We start from the raw sequence: 20,611 nt of genomic DNA on the forward strand, positions 1-20,611 counted from the left end.
TAATTTGTACGAGAGACAAAGAGCAACTGAATCCTGCAGCGAGACTTTGAGTCTTATGCGAAGGGCAACGGGTTCCAGTAAGACCAAAGAAGACAAAGGAAAGAGCCAGACCAAGGAGCTAAGCGCCCCCCCCCCCCCCCTCCCCCTGACAATTGTTGCTGGTTGAACTTTTAAAGAGTTTGATCGAATGCCGGTCACTTAACGATGCAATGAAGGACGGAACTAGGTTGAAAGTCGAGCATATGAAACATAAATGTACTTGCATGAAAGAAATAATCAGCACATAGCAAGAAAGTACGAATCAATGCTTTCTAACTTTATTATACAATTAAATTACATATATAAGCAACTACTGGGTAATATTAATCACTCACATACGAACTTTCATTATAAGATACTGAAAGGACAGCAAGTGGGGACACTGATTTTTTGTTTCTGAGGTCGGAATTACGTTATTTTCATTTATAGCTATTGCAGAAAACGACGTTTTATCGCTCAAAGTAAGAGGAACTAAATATCTAAAATCTCTGTTTGGTCAGAGCTTGCACGGGCGACCGACAATGAATACCAATAATGCTGCATTCGATACATCAACATCCCTCCATCACTGTAGTAAAGCAACGTTTGGACTCGTTAATGACTGAGTGACCATTCATGAATGTCAAAGAGACACTCCGCTGATCACGACTGGGGGCATAAGCGTAGATTTATTAACATCACCCTGAACCAGTCTCTTTAGACAATTGCATTTAAGCTTCAGAGAATGAAGCAAAAGGCAAAGAGTTCAAACAGAACCAACAAAGTGAGAGCTGGTAAGTCTACAGAGGTGATACACATCTTCCATTCTGAACATAACCTCTTGACTGATTTCTTCATGTAGTGAAGCAACTGGAGAATAAAACTCTAAGGAGGAGAAAAAGTGTTCGGGGACCGCAAACCCCTGCAAAGAAAGAGAACTCCAGCACCCCTTCCCCCCTACCCACAACACAAAGGTTCCTCCACCCTAAAATTATGCTCCCTTCTGCGTATTCCAAAATCTACTCGTCACTTGTTGCCAGTGACGAGGCCAACCTCCAGTCACAATTCCCGTCAAAATCAACTCCCCTGCCACAACTAGCTCTAATTTATTTTTCGTTACCCAGCACAATAGTCTGAATTTATGCAAAAGAAAAAAGAAAATGTACACAAAATAAAACGAACATATTCTTTTTGAAGCGCCATTTTTTCAAAATTGACAATGATGGGTCAAATACTATATATTTTATATATTCAATGAATCAACCAAAGAAAGAGGCCCATAACCTTTCATAAAACTATTAAAAACATCACACGAAAAAAGAGACAAAGAGATGACTCTGCATAGCAGAACACTCAAAATTCACGTATATGAAGGGCATTCCCGAGGATTATCAATGAAAATTAAACAAAGATGCATTTTTCATATTTTAAAAGTAGATTTGTACCACTCCGCTGCAAATCAGTTCTGATGAAAGCATTTTTTCTCGGTGTGCTAGGAAGGATAAAAATAGCTTCATCGCTCGTGGCATGATGTGAATGAGCACTTTGTGAAGTGAAGCTCTGTCAAGCATGCTCGGGAGTTCGACGCAACAGGTAAAAGAAATAAAAGTTAAAATAAATACACAGGTGTTTTACTTATAGAGTCGACGAAGTGTTGTTCTAAGTCATCTGTAAAACGTTAGCAAATATCTCATAGCACATCATCTTACTGCTCTGAATAAATATTAATTATATATATATATATATATATATATATCTATAATATGATATATATATATATATATACAATTTCCAGTCAATCTCTTTGAAAGTTTCAAATACATATCAGATTTTTCTTGCGTCTTTTCTCTACGATACAACACGTGAACTGTGTGTTCTATGTGAGCCTTTAACGCTGAAAGTTCTAAAATTAAAGCCTGTCATTCAAATACGGTGACAGGCGAGTGCTCAAATACAACAAAAAAGTATGACGTCAGACCGTATCCGCGTCTCTGGGAAACACTTTCCTGGTTACGAAAGTTTTCTCTTCCCTTACACCAACCTCAGTAGTACTAACGAACCTGTACTCAAATATTCAGGCACATTTCTTTTTACTTTAAATATAAAATACCTACAAAACGAAAATATGATGACACTGTGGCCTATTATATTCAGTTTCTTTCAAGTTGGTTAATCCACCTTCGGAAATAATGGTAAAATTGTTTTGTATTTATATATCAACCTAAGTATTTTATTTGAAAAGGTAATATTGCAAAAACCGTCACAATTTGAGAAAATATGACAATAATTTTTCACTTCACTTCCAAGCAAAACTTATCCAAGAGAATGAATGCAGCACATCCAGTATAAACCTCGTTCAAATAGGTTCGATCAACTTTTAAATCAGAAAAAAATGCGACGAAAATATAACTACACGACTTTGATGTCAGCCATGACCTGTGTGTGCTTAATATAATAATGATTAGCTGAGAGACGTCATTAATTCTCTTGACAGGAATCATCAACGACGCAAACAAGCCTACAGCGAGAGGACAGCGTCCTTGACCTTACGCGCAGTGATGTAACTTTGACTTATATAAAGGCATTTGCCCTGGCAGATGCAGGCTAGTCGATTGACGCGTTAAATACCAAGCTTTCCTGTTTCCTTTCATGTTCAAATTGTAATGACTACACTTATGGTACCAGTACCCACAAGAAATCCATACCGATAACACAGTTAAAGATAATACGCCACTAGTCGCAAAATAACAAAAAGAAATTCAACCAGCTACATAATAAGTTATCTTACAATAAATATGGAGGAATTAAAAAGTAGACCATAAACCTTAAATAGACGCACGCATGTGTGCGCGCACGTGCGTGAGTGGGTACACGCGTGCGAGCGCTTTAAATATGCGGGATATGTGATGTTACGAAACGAATCAACCCAGTGAAAGTAAACAGATCATCAATCCTATCCAGTTTCACCTTTTGCGAAGTGAAAGAAGTTTCCATTTATGGCAGGGCGCCGGTTCAACCGGTCATAAAGATCGCTGAAAAATGTGAGCGCTTGAGAGAAGGAAGCGCCCTGGTCTCATTTGTTGTGACCGAGGCTGAGTGCACCCTCCGCAAATCTTGTTATTTGCACCCGATAGGGTTCACACCTTGGCTTGATCGACTAACTTCAAAGGAAATATGTACAATTTATAGATTTTAACGACTGTGACCCCACCTGCTCATATGAGACAAACAAGACATGTCAAGGGCGCATTCAGCCTCGGCCACAAATGCTTAAATTCTTCAACGGTATTTATTCTCGTGTGTACTATCACACTGATAGATATATACTGTCAATTTCTACCACTATACATCAGTCTTCTTGTGTATATACATGTGTATATATATGTATACATATACAAGTACACACATATATAAGAATATATATATCTGCATGTGTTTGTGCGGGAAGGTTTTGCCAAAAAGATGAAAATTAAGGCTCGAATACAGTGCATTTTGTATGTAGAAAAATTCATCCATAACAAAACATTACTTTGCAAAAACGAAATAAATGTAAAAGGCAAAACGTTTCATAAATTAAGCAATAATCCTTCTGTATCAGAGGTTCCAAATCAACTTCCCACATGACGAAAATAAGTGAATTGCACGAGAGCACAACCTATTTTTGCACAAAGGTAAAACCAAAATATATATAACTTTTTCACTCTAACGATGGAAACAAAACCAAAGAGTCGACGCGAGCGACACCACCCACGAAACCCGACGCTGACGGTGGAAAAGCTCGACTCCCAGAGGTGGTAACGGCCAGCCAATTGAAGAGAAAGGAGAACCCGGAGAGAGGCGAGGGCCGCCCTACCCTACTTAGGTCGCGTTATCTGTCATCATCGTGTCGCCGCCAAAGCTCTCATCGAACGCTCAGGAATAAGGAAGGAGGGCGACGCCACATTCGGCAAAACAATCTATTCATCCGCGATTCCCAAACCGGATGTTTGGGTGGACAGTTACATACAAACATGAGGATCCCTTTCAGGCATTTTGCTTCGTCGATCTCATCATCATCTGCCATTTTTATATTGAAAAGGAAACGAAGGCTCATCAAACAAATGTAAACAAAACATCACTTGACTTCAAATTCGATTCTAAAGTTATAAACGCTACTAAAATACGCGCTAAACATTTAACACCTACGAAACACAGGAAAACCTCCTCAGTTAAAAAAAAAAAAAAAAAAAGTTCTTTCCTGGAAAAATTACAAAACCTTTATAAAAAAAAAAATAACAAGAGCAGCAGCAGCAGTAGTAACACAAAGATCCGACCTATTTTCTATTTCACAACACGGTTAAACAATGACATTTGCCATATAGTAAACCAGCATTCAGGAAATAAAGGTGATAAAGCTAATGTTTTTACATCATGTATCTAACAGTGTTAGCAGTATGTAGTTAACTGTAATGAATAAAAACTATATCAACAATATTGCGAGACATAATACATATATATGTATATATATACATATATATATACGTATATATATGTGTGTGTGTATGTATTTTGTGTGTGAGTGTATGTATATTGTGTGTGAGTGTAATTTGTATGATTACGTGCATGTAAGTACAGTGTATTTGTTAATAAACTGAAGTAATAGGCGTTACATTTCCTACAAATAACAATAAAACTGGCAAAGGTGGTAAAATTCGGAAGAATGTACAAATCATTTGGCATCATTAATCCTTATGTCGTTGTTCAGTTTAACAAGATATGGAGCTTCCAAACAGCCAATAGTTCTAACTGAGCAGATCGACCGGTGGATGTGTTAAATGTCACAGGTTAAGGCACATGTACTTGTGCAAATATTAATGGACGCTCCTGTCACACCTGGCGAGAAGTTCCTTTCATTAATAGATGATACATAACGTGAATTGGAACTTAACTGTTATTGTATTTGCGGGCAAGTGCACGCGCGCGCGCACGTGTCTGTGTATTTATGCACATTATACGTATGTATGATATATGTATGTATATATATATATATATATATATATATATATATATATATATAAACACATAAATGTATAGCAGAATCACGAAAATTTGTAACGTGATGAATATTTATAAATAAAGGTGAAAGCCATTAGGAAGGTGAAACAATGATGTACCACTGCAAGGCCTTTCGACTCTCGTCCTTTAGTAAGCAGTCTGCTTAGTAAAGGACGAGAGTCGAAAGTTCTTGATCTTGCAGTGGTACTCCATTGTGTCACTTTCCTTCGTGGCTTTTGCCTTTATTCATATACATATATATATAATATATATATATATATATTATATATATATATATATATATACATATATATCTATATACATATATATATATATGAATATCTGTTACTTCCCGTGAAGTTTTTTTATATACACAAAGCTACAAATGTCGTTAAGACCAAATTAGCTATACTTAGGAAATAAGACCGAAAGGTTTTTATTTTTTTTATTATTACTGCTAAGTGGTTCTTCACCTGACAGATTCGATCCACCGACAGCGACAACCTCCCACTTCAGTGACGAGTTCTCTTACCACTGGTCTCTCACTTTGCCAGGTGTTATCAATTATATACCCTCGGTAGTATTTCCGAGGTAGCGTAAGTTGAATCTTAAACGACATTTATAAGTTAATGGTTGTATCTTATATATATATATTATATATAAATATATATATATATATACATAAGTGTATATAAATGAACACACACACACACCACACACCACACACACAGCACACACAAATATATATATATATTATATATATGATATTATATTATATATATATATTATATAATATATATGTTAGGGGTTATATATATATATAGTATAATATATACGTAACAGGAGACGAATGGTTAATAAAACCCGGGCAGAAAAAAAACTCGACATTAGCCGCTTCATAGGGATCATGATTAGCGAGTCGAACCCTTCTTCGCACTCCTGCATTTCCTGATATGAAGGCCTCTCCTTCTCAATACCTCTTTCACAACACGTACACAGCCCTTCTTAGATCTCCCTCCTTCCTAACACTTCCTAATTATACATTATTTTCACCAACCTATCGCAATCCAATCTATCCACTTCCACCGAAGATCCATCTTTTCACTGGCGACTACCTTGACGTCACTTACTAAAGCAATCCCACATTTGTCCCTCTTCCTTTCTTCTTTCGCCGATCAAACTGCAGACACAGTTCATCCCAACACTCTCAACTCCTTTTCCTTCACTTTACTTCCATACAACAGCGTATAGTGTGCGTTTGTGTCTGTGTGCATACACACGTGTGTGTATATACTCGTATATATACACATATATACGTGTGTGGGTGTAGGTGTGTTTGCACAGATGTACTTAGGCACGCTTACACGCTTTTATAACCAATCCATTTTACTGTCAAATACATCTTGATATCCCACTTGTTATCAATATGGATTACTACATTTCTAAATAAAAGCGTCATGCGCAACCAATAGTAAAAAGGCAGCCTTGCCATTTACGTCTATACACCACTAAACCCAAATGTCTCATGACCTACAACTATTACCAGTATCATTACAATTACTTTTTGTTCCAAAGGTTGCCGAGACAGACAACTTAACTCTCCGATCTAGGTCAAGTATGAAGGATAAAATCAAGACAAGAGGAGGACAAAAAATAACGATGACGCGTATTAAACAGAGAAGGCGTCCCCGCAACTAGAATCTTCTAAAAGGGAATACAATTCCCCGAGACAGCGAAAGGATTTCGCGCAAAGCAAAACTGTGACTGAACTTGAAACAACTTTTGTGAGATGACGCTGCAACTGAGTTTTTCGATGCTAGATGAATAAGCACTCATTTACAACACGATGAGAGAGAGATGCAGTAAATTCAAATAAACTACAATATTCACGAATACAGCGGTTCTTAAACTTTTTATTACCACGTCCTCATCTAAGAGTTGGTCCTTTCTCCAATGCCCCACTTGCATTCATGAGTCAAATTCTCTCCCAGTTTAAAGGAAAATGAAAAACAGACAAAGAAAACGGGTTTCGAGGGATAAGGAGGGAGGTAAATAATTACAAAACATTTTAAGCCTAACGAACTTAACCAGAGTGGTAGGCTATAGGAAACTAACGTTATCAGGCGACACTTCTTAAGAGAATAATTAGAGAATTTGTCATTTTTCCCTAGGGCTCGCGCCTCCCCTGGAAGTTTCTGACACCCCCGATGTAGTATAAGAACCGCTACACTAATATCTTATATTCCTCTTTGTCTATGGCCTTCATACAATACGCTAATAGTGCTGATTCGAAAATCTATGTCAAATAATGAATATTTCATTCGGTACAACTTTATGTGCAAAAATTTTGAGGGCAGTAACTTTCTTTCCAATGACTTATAATATTTTGGTTATAAAGTAGGAGGGTGTAGTATAAGAACCGCTACACTAATATCTTATATTCCTCTTTGTCTATGGCCTTCATACAATACGCTAATAGTGCTGATTCGAAAATCTATGTCAAATAATGAATATTTCATTCGGTACAACTTTATGTGCAAAAATTTTGAGGGCAGTAACTTTCTTTCCAATGACTTATAATATTTTGGTTATAAAGTAGGAAGGCCAAATGATCCAGCGTAATCGAGACAACAAATAAACTTGTCATGTCTGTCACCTTCAGCTGCATAACAACATTTCAACAGAGACTCATTTAACCCTGTAATCCTACAACATTATTCATGTCGTTACTGTCACCTTGTAAAATGTCAGAATGTTGCAGTGGTATTTATCTTGTTTTGCTGTAGTCACTCACACTAATTAAAACAAGATGTTTAAAAAGTAAAAAGTATACAAAATCTCTCAATAGTTGCGTCACTAAATTTCCCTAGCTTGATTTCGTTTCTCTCTCTCTCTCTCTCTCTCTCTCTCTCTCTCTCTCTCTCTCTCTCTCTCATTGTCTTCACTATATTCACTTTTACTCCTAATTTCTCTCTCCCCTTTCCTATAATTCACATACGGAATTATTATTCTGAAGAAAGGGACAAGTCAGATTAATAGATTTGGGGATTGGAGAGCGGGTATGCACGCTACGAATAATAATCATAACCGGAATTGGAATATAAAATTTCGGCCAAATGCCAAGCGGCGGGTCCTTTGAGGTCGATCAGCGCTGAAAGGGAAATTGAGAATAAAAAGGTTTGAGAGGGGTAGCAGGAGGAAAACCTCGCAGTTGCGCTATAAATCAATTGTCAGGGGAGGGTGGGAAGTAAGATGGAAGAAAGATAATACGAACACAGGTACAGTACAAAGAATGAAAGGGTTGCAAGCAGGGGCGATAATAACAATAATAAAAATACGTTTTATAATTATCGTTACTATTGCATGTTCAAATATGAATGAAAGCAAAGTAAACTAATATTATCTAAAACTCTCAAAGTAAAAAAATCCATGACAATACCAACGCATACATACATGCATACCAAATATAGATATATATATATAACTATATATATATAATATATATATTATATAATATATATTATATAAGAATATATTTATATGCGTGAGTGAACGAACGCGCGCGCACGTGGGTGTGTGTTTGCATGTAAGTAAATCCTATGTATATCCGACATCCCTGACCGCATTCGGGAATCCTTTTTGATCTGCCTGTGAAAGGTTAAGTTTCCAGAATAGTAAAAATAAAAGGTCAATACAACAAGCTGAATTCAGCCGGGAACCAACATTTGTATGCTTTGACTTACTAAAAAGAAACTGCTCGATATTGAAAATTCTGGCCAAGAGAAAAAATAAGGCGAGGCTTTTTGCTCAGTGATATTTAGTTGAAGGCAATTTACACGAGTTTTTTCTTATAAAAAAATAAAATAAAACGAGCGAAATTTTTTTATTATTGTCTAACGAGGCTTTACTTATTTGGTAAGCTATTTCTTTCATGACTATGTATAGAATAACTTCATTCTAAGGGGTCCACCACAATAAAAAATGTTAAAAGTATGTTTTGTTTAGTCTTCATATGGACTGAAGATGAACCCAGAGAAGGGTTCGAAAGCTTTTATAAAGTGTTCATAAATTATACACGCATTGTATTACTCTCGTGATAGAGTATTTTTCCCTAATAACTTTTTAATGATATGATACTCATTTTGGCGCCTTTCAAAGCTGGATCCTTTTAATATAATTAAGTGGATTAAAGAAAAGCAAAATAATCAAGACAACAGATCAACAACACACATTTTTGTACGTTGCTATGGAAAAATATTCGCCATAAATACAGTCAATGGTCACTTTAGCCATATGCAAAATTACAAAAAACTACCTGTCCAGAGATATATAAGGTACTGGAATGTCTGTATCCTTAGCGCAGAAAAGCATATGATCATCATTTCTGAAGATTGAGTACACTATATATAAAATTGTAACATTCCTCGTAGTAGTAATTGTTTTCATTTATAGTCAGGGGCAGGACAAGGGATCACTTTAACCCTTACCTAAATTTTGGTCTAAAGTCATACGCATTCGGAAAGCTGTAAATTTAAGCAAGTCATAAACTTAATATATTTGACACTTTATGACTTGATGCAATCGCAAAATGATTTGAATTCGGCAGTCATTTTGTACGGCAATAGTTCAATAGTCGATACTTTCAATGAAACTGCAATTAACGTTATAAATAAATAAAAAGACTAATTCACAGCAGCAAGTATGTACAGTGCAAACCCAACAGACCCTCGCTATTACTTCCCACGAATGCAAATTTTCGGTTTATTAAAGATTCATAAACAATAAGTGCAATAATTCACTAAGATTTAGAATGGCCCACTCAGTAAATGATGAATTAATACCGATATGCCACGTTGTAACATCTTGTTCGCATGAAATTCTCCAATACATAACATGATAGAAAATGGGAGAGAGTAGAGTGACGCGCAAAGGCATGCGGAATCAACTGGAGGCATTCATCATTCAGCAAGAAATACGGAGCATTCGACTACAATTCACTGCGACAGGCACCAATAAGGAGTCGACCAATGAAAATGCGTCCGGAATGAAAGACATTCATGGCTTCCTTGACACACAGCACATTAACCGGGTCTCGAATGCGGTTCTTAAGCAAATACGAATGTCCCTATGATCCGGTATGTTGCCGAGTTCTTTATTCGCAACCTTAATAGGAATAACACGACAATTCAGACATAAGGCGTAGCTGCTACTTTTACGGGTTATTCAATAACCTAAATTATCTATCGACTAGAAGAGGAATTTATTGAAAAGGTAAAGGCTTTAATGCTATTTGAATAACGAGATCGACACTGATAAGAATATAACAAGGACTGATCCATTAAAAATCTTGACGGTTTGTGCAAATAAAAGGCAAAAGGCCAATTAACGACGTTGCGTTACTGAATTCTGTGATGGATACCTGAGCAAAAGTTTAAGCTATGATGTTGAATGACTGTAAACCCTAAAAGGTCTCCATCCAATTACCTCTTCAAGAATATCTGAAACTGGAAATTCGGGAAGAGTTCAGTCGTCATAAGGAATCAAGGAATCAAGCATACAAACGCACGAACACCATCACGTCGGCAGCCTTAACAACGAGGCAGGGCTCCAGCAACCCAAGTCGGTTCCACGATTGGACTCCCACGCAGGAGGAGCCGTGGCGTTAATACACTTACATTCATGAATAATCAAGGAATTGCGATTCTGCAGCAAATGCTCCCCGTATACCTGTCAGAATTCACTGCAAGAGTAACAACTAACTATCCTGAACAAATCAATAACTACAATAACAGTATTAGTAGCAGAGTCGAAGTAACCAAGGACGAGTTTTTGTTTCTTTTGGCACAGTGATAATCTACTCGCTTTCTAAAAGTTGCAGGTCCCTCTTCATTCCTTGATTTACAATATGCTCTAAATATTGGAAGCTCAGAGACAGAGAGAGATCCATATATTTCTTGACGCATCTGGTGAAAACTAGATAAAAGAATAACCAAAAATAGAACCAACTCTTTCACACACTGCCAATATTGACACCAAGTTCATGAATTAAAGTTACATATTCGATTGGGTAAGACATTCTGAAGAGCGGTGATTCATTCAATCAAGAGACGAGAAAGAGCAAGAGCAAGAGCATGCAATTTTCTTTCACACGATGCAGCGATAAGTGCTATGAAATGTAGCTGGAGACGAATGAAACCTGAAGACACTTCTATGATGATCATGCTTCTAACCCCGAACAGAAGGAGGGGCAAATACACCACCAAATCTGGCAAATTCCAGCTGGCACTTACCCAACTCCTTCGAGAAGTTGAAGAGATTGATCAGGTTCTGATAGATCGAACTAGGACGCGCCCCTGGGGCCTTCTTGGAGGGCGGCGCTTCTTTGACAAAGTCGTTGAAACCTTGCACAAGGGTGGGCTTGGAGGTCAGCACACTGCCCTTGGAGGCTTTGGGGTTCGGGGTGGATTGGGCAGCAGCGATGCCCACAACGTGAGCAGCCCATCCTTCCACAGCCCTCTCCCTGAGCTCGAAGTGGTCCCACTTGGCGCCATCCCACCTCTCGTTCTCGCCGTGCTCGACCTTGACGCCGCCGCCGCCGTCAGGCTTCTTCGCCTCGGCCGCGTTGCCCGCGTGGCCGTTACTTCGTCTCCGAACGCGAGACCTCTTCGGGTTATCCTCTAAGTCAACGACTTCGAGCTCAAAGTCGTTGTCCATGATGGTGAGTCGCAGTGGGCCATGCGAAACCTTTACAGGTTAAGTGCTGCGGGGAAACAGGCTTCTGTGTAGGAGGTCAATGGCGAGGAGGGAGCGAGGGAAGGAAATAATTGAACGAGGACGGATATAATTTATGCCTATTTAGGCATAAGTTCCAAAAGCGAGTATTCAACTTATGTGTTGTCCCTCATCAATACCTGATTTATATCAAACTTCATTAAAAAAAGATAAAACTGGTAAGTTATGATTTATATAATAACCAAATGGAGACCTCACCAAAAAGAAACTAATGAAAGGAAATGACCTCTCAAGGAATAAAAAGAAAAAGGAAAAAGGGGAAATGTAAGACCTTCAGAATACTCGCAACGAGACATCTTCACAGTTCAGACGTTGATGCTCATTTGTTTCGATTCTTTAGCTTGTCTAATTCCAACTGTTTTCTGCTGAATCTTTCATTCCGTCAGTTTTAATGATTTCTGCTCTGATTTCCCACTCGATTTTGTCGACTGGATTTCCCCTGTAATTTTCATTTCAAAAACTTGCAACTCCTCTAAAAGTTAATTAACACAATGTTTTCAGTTGACAATTTCACTCCACCAAACTTTGTTTTCTGTTGCGATTTTCATTTCGACAATCATAGGATTTTCGATTTATCACTGAAAAATTCCTGAGATGAAAATTAAGAAAGCATTATAGACCATTGTAGTCAAAGTCACATATATGAATAGGTTTCATTAAATGTTGAAATCATGGTGGATGTACATCAGTCATGAATATTCTTGAAGTCAGTCCATTGTGACAAAACATGTTTATCTAAATGCTAATGAAAATTCACAAAAAAACTATGATCTGTAAGAAATAAGTTAATTACACTTTGCTATAAATGTCAACGCTGTCCACACTAACAAATGTACTAATAGCAACTCCATCATTAAGATAATTGTTTGAAACACAACTGACAACTACTAAAAAATCTTTCCATATATTCTTCGCCTATAATTAGGGATCAAGGTTTTTCCTGGGTCAGATAAAATAACATTGCCACTGAGATGTCTTGCATATCAAGATATAGTTTGTTCTGTCATGATTTATCTGGAATAATGTCATCTGTCTACGCCATTAATATATTTTTCACATCAGAATATAACAATACATACAACATGCAACAGAATAATAAAAGCACATTCATCTTATTGATACTATATAATGGAAATCATATCACAGGGAATACGAAATTAAGGTCCGAACTCGAATACCCTACTTGCAAAAAATTCATTTAAAAAACATTTTTCCCCAAAAAATACAACGTTCCTACTAACAGCCACGTTTTTTACTACATTATATATCTATCTATCTATCTAGCTATCTATCTATCTACATATATATATATATATATATATATATATATATATATAATTATATATATAACTATACATATATACAAAAAACGTTTCCACCTGATAGTCTCTTCTGTAAGTAAATCAACGAATCTATCTTCCTTATCAACCACAATGCTCTGCTACTTTTCCGCAGTACAGTTGCCACTCTCTTCTTTCCTACGGCAAATCACTGGACAGTTTACCCCCCCACATAAGGTAGTATAGCTGGCGCATTACGGAATAATAACAAAGCTAGGAACAAAAAAGCAAATGACTACCGTCAAAAACCAACGGGTGCGCTCTCTCAGTTCTCTTGATACTCCTCTGTTTTTCAATTTCTCTTCTCCTCCCTAACATCTTCCTACCATCCCCCTTTCCCACTTGGCGAAGGAACTTTATCGTACCTAAGCCAAGCCAAGCCATAGTGTTAGAAACCCACATTACATGTCACTAACCCCGTGAAACCACCTACAATTACATCCCTAGACGACGAGGAATCTTTACCAAGAAACAAAGAGCCAGGAGCTGGACGAACTCGAAAGGCGCATGGAACTACGACTTCGACTGCAGGTATGGATGTGCATTTATCCCTGTCGCAGTTACAACGGGCAGCCAATTTTATCTTTCACATATATTTTGCTGGTAAATATTCACTACATGTATTTGTCGCCTGCATAGCAGCAATTAAACATACAACAGAATCCAGGACAATAATCAAAAGCTTTTGCTTTTCTTTTCAGAGAAACGGGAGCAGTTTCTCAGTTTATTTTATATTTTTTCAAAACAATAAATAAGTCATTTGCTTCTGACAATTAACGCTTAGACTCTAATACAAATGCTGAGCAAGTAAGTAGGATGAACACAAATATAGGGGAGAAACTCCCTGTAAATACAACTGAGAAGAATTCCGCCAAATCAAATTCCCACAGAAATTATGATACATAGACGATGTCTCTGGAAAAATGTTCGATAGTTACGCTGTGTGTAACTTTGAGGTAAATAACAGGATATCTGGGTGTACATTTGCAACTGAAAAGTGTTTAAATAATTTACTGTATGCGAATTACACCGTTAATAATCGAAATAGGATATTGTTATTATTGTTGAATGTAAGCTGATTGTAACTATCTAAAGCTCGGGACGCAGTGTTACCATACGCAAACACCACAGGCGGGTGGACAGATGGAAAAAACCGAGTATAGTTCCCAGATTGTCCCTCCTCACAGCACATTAAATAACTATAACAATGACGGAATATCGATAAAAATAGACGAGAGAGAGAGAGAGAGAGAGAGAGAGAGAGAGAGAGAGAGATTACTATACGGAATTAGACACACAAGGTGGTACGTGAGCAATACGCGTATCTGACGGAATCGTTCACCCGATATAATAAATGACGTTGGGGGAAAAAAAGTGACGACAATGTACGAGAGTGAAAGTGAGGTTAGCCGAGTTATATAAAGATAATCAAATCAAGGATACGTTTATGACACTTGGTCTTCATACAAACGAAAGTTATTTCAATATTTCAATATTCGGCCTCCTTACGTTTTTGTATGGGAGAACCAAGAGTGACTGACTCTGTGTCCGTACATCTATACAACGGAAGAGTTTGCACTTTCTGCCGCCACTTCCAGCGGCAGTTTTAAATATATATATATATATATATATATATATATCTATATATATATATTATATATATATATATATACACACAGAGAGAGAGAGAGAGAGAGAGAGAGAGAGCGAGGAAGAGAGGAGAGAGAGAGAGCGAGAGAGAGAGAGAGAGAGAGAGAGAGAGAGAGAGCCGTGTGCATTAAATCATTATAGAGATATATAGACGAGTTGTATTAATGAAAACAAACACACCATTATACATATATAATACATGTGATTTTTTAAACATATATATACACACATACACTCATGCATACATACGTATACCACACACATTATATATAATATATATATATATATATATATATATATATATATATATATATATATATATATATAGTATAAATAAAGGTATAAGCCACGAAGGAAAAATAAACAACGGAGTTTTTCCTTCGTGGCTTATACCTTTATTTATGGTTTATCACGTTCCAAACTTTCGTGATTCAGTTATACATATATATAGTATATATGTACACCTGATGCAAAGAGATAGAGTGAGAGAAATTTTGAGAGAGCAGCAGCACTCGTGAAATCCGACCGTCACTCACATTCCGCCCCACCTGCCGCCACACCCGTCATTGATCCATACAAACTAACGTCAGCAAGTAACTTCACATCCTCGAGTATTGCATTAGTTTAACTGCCACTAAGATTAGACCCAATATAATCAACGCCAACGCACGACAATCAACTCTCGGGTTAACTCCACACATAGACATCTACTACAATACTGAGGACGATGGAAAACAAATCGGAAATCTTTTTGATTTTTTTTACCAATATCGTGTGTTACCTTGGCCTAATAATACTGCAATATATAACGGGTACGCATAAAAATACCCAGTTGTAAACACATGAGTTAAATAGAGTAAAACCGAAAATAAACAAGAATCGTGTGAGATCAAACCAAGTTCCAATCGTCGGCCGTATACACAGAGGATAGCACAGCCCCCCTCCACAGTAAATCATACCTTTTTTATGTGACGACGAAGGCAAAAACCAGGAGATATGAGAAACAAAAACATATACCTCATGGTGTCTTAAATCAAGATATGCTTCTTTAGCTACTGAACTGCAAAAACGGATGGATGAGCACACACATCCACTTGAAAAAAATAAATAAATAAATAAATAAATATATGAATAAAGTAAAATTGCGATAGTGAGAGACTAATGACCTATTTCACGCAAAATAAGCTTTCTTCTTCAATTACCCTTTCATTTCTTCTTCCATCACCGGTTAAAATGAACGAGATACTTTATATATCGAAACAAACACATATTTCTAGGAAGACCACAAAAAGTAAGAACGACAAGTGAGTAGTAGCACAAATATTAAACTGACTGAATATCTGCGTGTGCTTGTGTGCGATCTCTTGTCAGTAATCATATAAACACTATATATTGAAAACATATATTGAAAACACATTTCATCTGTGGTTATACGGCATTAAAATGAAAATACATTTTGTCCACAATAAGCACATTAGTCCATTCTTTCAGTAATAACATAGCAGCGAGTAAACGGCTTGAAATTTACTTAACAGCAATGCTTACTGAACGAGAAACCCCTATTTGGAGATGCAAGAAAGAAACCAAAGCTTACAGTTTCTGAGGGAAGACGGAGCAGGGATCTTTAGACACGCGTTTTACAGTCGTTACAACAGTTTACACCAAATAAAATGTAACAAATGTCGGAACACATTTCAGGTAACTTGACAGAAGACTTTGAGCATCATATATTGATATAGTGCACAGTGGGATATTTCCCTGAGGAGGCGTGAAATGAAAGACTAACGGCAAAGCAGTTTTTCCGACCACGGTATAAACTAAAGCAAACAGATCTGCGATTTGACGTCTTACAAAGAAAAATCAAAACGGGGAATTTTTTATAATCCTAAAAAGGAAAGCCTAACGAAAAAGAACAAGCAATAAAAACCTGCCTTCGTCACAACACAATAAATCGAGGAGATGAATAAATTATTCCTACCACCTGATGGATAACCACAGTCGTTGCAAAGCCAGATGACATAACCGATTTCATTGATCTTCCGTAAGAAGCATATTTATTGGTACCCTCAACCATAAGGCATAACACTATTATAGTAGTACACATTTCACCTTTAAAATATGGCCTCTTATTTCAGGCTGATGGCATTGTGCCGATGGAGAAATAAAAAGAGGTAAAAAAATGCGCCGAATTTCTTCGGCGCAATCGAGTTTTCTATAAAACGAATAATCAAGGCCGCCGAAAATAGATCTATCTTTCGGTGGTCTCGGTATAATGCTGTATGACCAGCAGCCCATGAAATTTTAACCACGGCCCAGTGGTGGCCTGTCCTATATCGTTGCAAGACGCAGGATTATGGCTAAATTTAACCTTAAATAAATTAAAAACTAGAGGCTAGAGGGATGCAATTTGGTTTGTTTGATGATTGGAGGGTGGATGATCAACATACAAAATTTGCAGCCCTCTAGCCTCAGTAGTTTTTAATTTTTAAGATCTGAGGGCGCCCAGACAAAGTGCGGACGGGCAGACAAAGCCTTCTCAACAGTTTTCTTTTATAGAAAACTGAAAACACCCAAAATAAGCACCTGGGAGGATGTGGCCACGGTTACTGCTGCACCATCCACAGAAATTCCCAGCAGTCTCAATGCTTCGACGATAACTGTCCTCATGACAGGAGACAACTTCACGTGAAAAGGCGGCAATTATAGAAACAAATAATTCGAGTAAATTTATAGTAAAATCAGACGGCAATACGTTGAAGCTAACAAAATAAACATATATATATATACTGACAGATTTAGGAAAATAAAACGGTACTACCTGCTTCACGATATTGAGTCCAAATTACAATCCATTATTCGTTAATCATTTTCACAAATTTGCAACATATGGAAAAAAGTTGTGGCAAAGCCGCTTTCAAACCAAACAAACTACAACAAAGAACTACAAAACACATGAAAGTGAATAGCTGATCCCACCTAACAAGTCAGTCCTCCTTTGTACAAGATACCGTTTTAATTTTTGTTCTATAAGTCATAAAAAGTCTCGTTTCAACTAAAACAATAAGTTTGTGTTTCCTCGTTACAAAGTTTCTGCCAAACCCGGGGCTGCGGAGCAAACGCTGAACAATCAAGATTCCGCTGCTGTGTGCAAGGCGCGCACCTTCCTAACAGAGCCGCCGAAAAGTCCAAGATTCCTGGCAAACTTTTAACCAGTTTCTTACGAGCGGGAACCGAGGGATACCTCGGGTTAAGCCAAACTTTACGAAAGGAAATGAGGATACAAACTAGGGAAGAAATCATGCAAATCAGAATCGAGGACTTCCTTTTTTCATTAAATCTCTTGCAATCATTTCCCGAGGCAATCATTTCATTTCATGAACTAGAAGTGAAAGATTTTAAAAAGTATAAACTCGGCGCGCTCTAGGTTGTCACTACACTGTTCTTTCCCCATTGTCTTTCCAATAACTTCGACATATCTTGACTATGAGAAGTGGATCACTGCATAATACCGTCACTCTCATTATGGGTAGGTGGTACAGGACAGCATTTGCTTACTCTTCTCAAGAACTACACACACCATATGAAAAGGATATAAGTAAATATATTAAAAATCACACAATATGTACTCCATGCATACCATAGACAAGGGAGATAAAAAAAAAAGCCCCGAAATAGAGAGTACGAACGTGAGTTCAAGCACACGTAAACTCCAAAGTCAAAACATCTCAACCAAGTAAAAGGTAATGGCATATTACACAAATACACACACACACATATATATAAATATATTATCTTCAAATACTTCTTTTACGGAAGCTCTTCATTTGAGACAATCTCTTATATACTTCAATCTTGTACATCTTCGGTAAACTTTAACATCAGGTATTCTGAGCTTGGTGCGTAGGAGTAATGTCTCTCCAAACTCATAGAAGCATCCAGAAGAAAAATAGCTTTAAGGCAGTAGCAGTTACCTTGATATTCTCTCATTCGGTGAATTAAACCTTTAAAATTTTTATTAGTGATGGTATAATTATATATATAATATATATTTATATATATACTAATTACATATATAATGTATATTATATGTATATATATATATCTATATATATATATATATATATTATATGTATATGTATATATATATATATATATATGTGTGTTTGTGTGTGTGTGTGTGTGTGTGTGTGTTGTGTGTGTGTGTGTGTGAATTTTTATCACATCGCCGTGATTCATATACATGCATTAAGCTAGAAATGTCCTTAAGTAACCAATTCGCTCTACCTACGAATTAATATATTTTCATATATGTTAACCGAAGGGGAATTTTTTAGTTGATAGTAATTTCTTCCTCTTGTGGATTCGAACCATCGCACAGAGGACAAGAGCGAATTGGATATTAAAGGACATTTGTAGCTTAATGACATATATATATATATATATATCTATATATATATATATATATATATATATACTATATATATATTATATATATATCTATATATACAATTCACGAATGAGAAGTATCTGCATTAAAGCTATTTTACATTCTTTTGGATACTTCTACGAGTTTGGAGAGACATTACTCCTACACACCAAGCACAGAATACCTGATGTTAACGTTTACCAAATGATGAGCTTCAGTAAAAGAAAAATTTGAAGATTATTTTGCCTAAAAATTTAGCCTGAGGATAAAGACCATTTCGGAAGTTGAAAAGTTCGAATTTAATTGCAAGGATCTGGGACAGTAGGGTGACGAAAGTTTCCATCCCGTAAAAAATCAAGCAATTTATATGTAAAAACGCGAAAGCGCACACATAAATTTCTCCCCACTGCATTCTATATGCAGTCGCCACTCTAACGTTACAGATGTGCATTTATTTGTACTTAAACATACATACATACATGTGCGTGTGTGTATATTGAGAGAGAGAGAGAGAGAGAGAGAGAGAGAGAGAGAGAGAGAGAGAGAGAGAGAGAGAGAGAGAGAGACTCGAATACGGTGAGATCCTGAGATCCTTTATCTTTAATCACATTAGGAATTTCTTCCTATTCACCAAGGTTTAGATGTCTTGTACACGACGGTATTTCCAAACAGGTCTTTCTTTAAACGGTGTAAAATCGACCCTTAACCGATACAGATGCCATCATGCTTATTCCTTCGTCGGTAGGAAAAACCCTCGAAGTCTCTTATCCAGATGAAACTTCATGGTTATTGACAATTAGAAAGTCGGCAGCTGAGAGCCACAGCCACTTCCATTCCAATTCAACTCGACTCTACAGTCTATGAACCAAAGAAAGGATAAGCAACAGCAAATTTCAAGCCTCAAGCCTAAAATCTTTGGGAAGTTCAGTGGAAAGAAGTATATTCGTGTCTACTACTGTTAAAAAACAACTCAAATTATTAGATAATATTATACAGAAATATAAACAAAAACATATACGAAGTTCAGAAATGATCCAATATTCATATGGAACAAGACTACAAGAACACTAATATACATGGAACACTTCCACACAACAACGCAACCTACTTAAAACAAAACAAAACAAAATAAAAAAATGACGTAAGAGTGTACATTCATACATACAATAATTATATATATATTTATATATATATATCTATATATATAATAATATATATTATATCTAGTATATATATATATATAATATATATATTATCAATATATATTATATGTATACATCTTACTATATATATATAGATATCTATAATATATATATATATATATATATATATATGGATGGATAAGGTTGAA

General features: G+C 36.6%; 1 protein-coding gene across 1 annotated transcript in view; it reads right to left on the reverse strand.

Annotated features, from left to right (window-relative positions):
• LOC135223612 (phospholipid-transporting ATPase ID-like) overlaps positions 1 to 12,414 on the reverse strand; it is a gene marked incomplete in the record, with an annotated part of 252,267 nt that extends 239,853 nt beyond the window's left edge. The window contains 1 exon segment of the mRNA XM_064262219.1: positions 11,343 to 12,414. Coding sequence (XP_064118289.1) covers positions 11,343 to 11,766 — 424 coding nt within the window.
• Positions 12,415 to 20,611: the final 8,197 nt, after the last annotated feature.

Source organism: Macrobrachium nipponense, chromosome 10 (genome assembly GCF_015104395.2).
Source record: "Macrobrachium nipponense isolate FS-2020 chromosome 10, ASM1510439v2, whole genome shotgun sequence".
NCBI lineage: Eukaryota > Metazoa > Arthropoda > Malacostraca > Decapoda > Palaemonidae > Macrobrachium > Macrobrachium nipponense.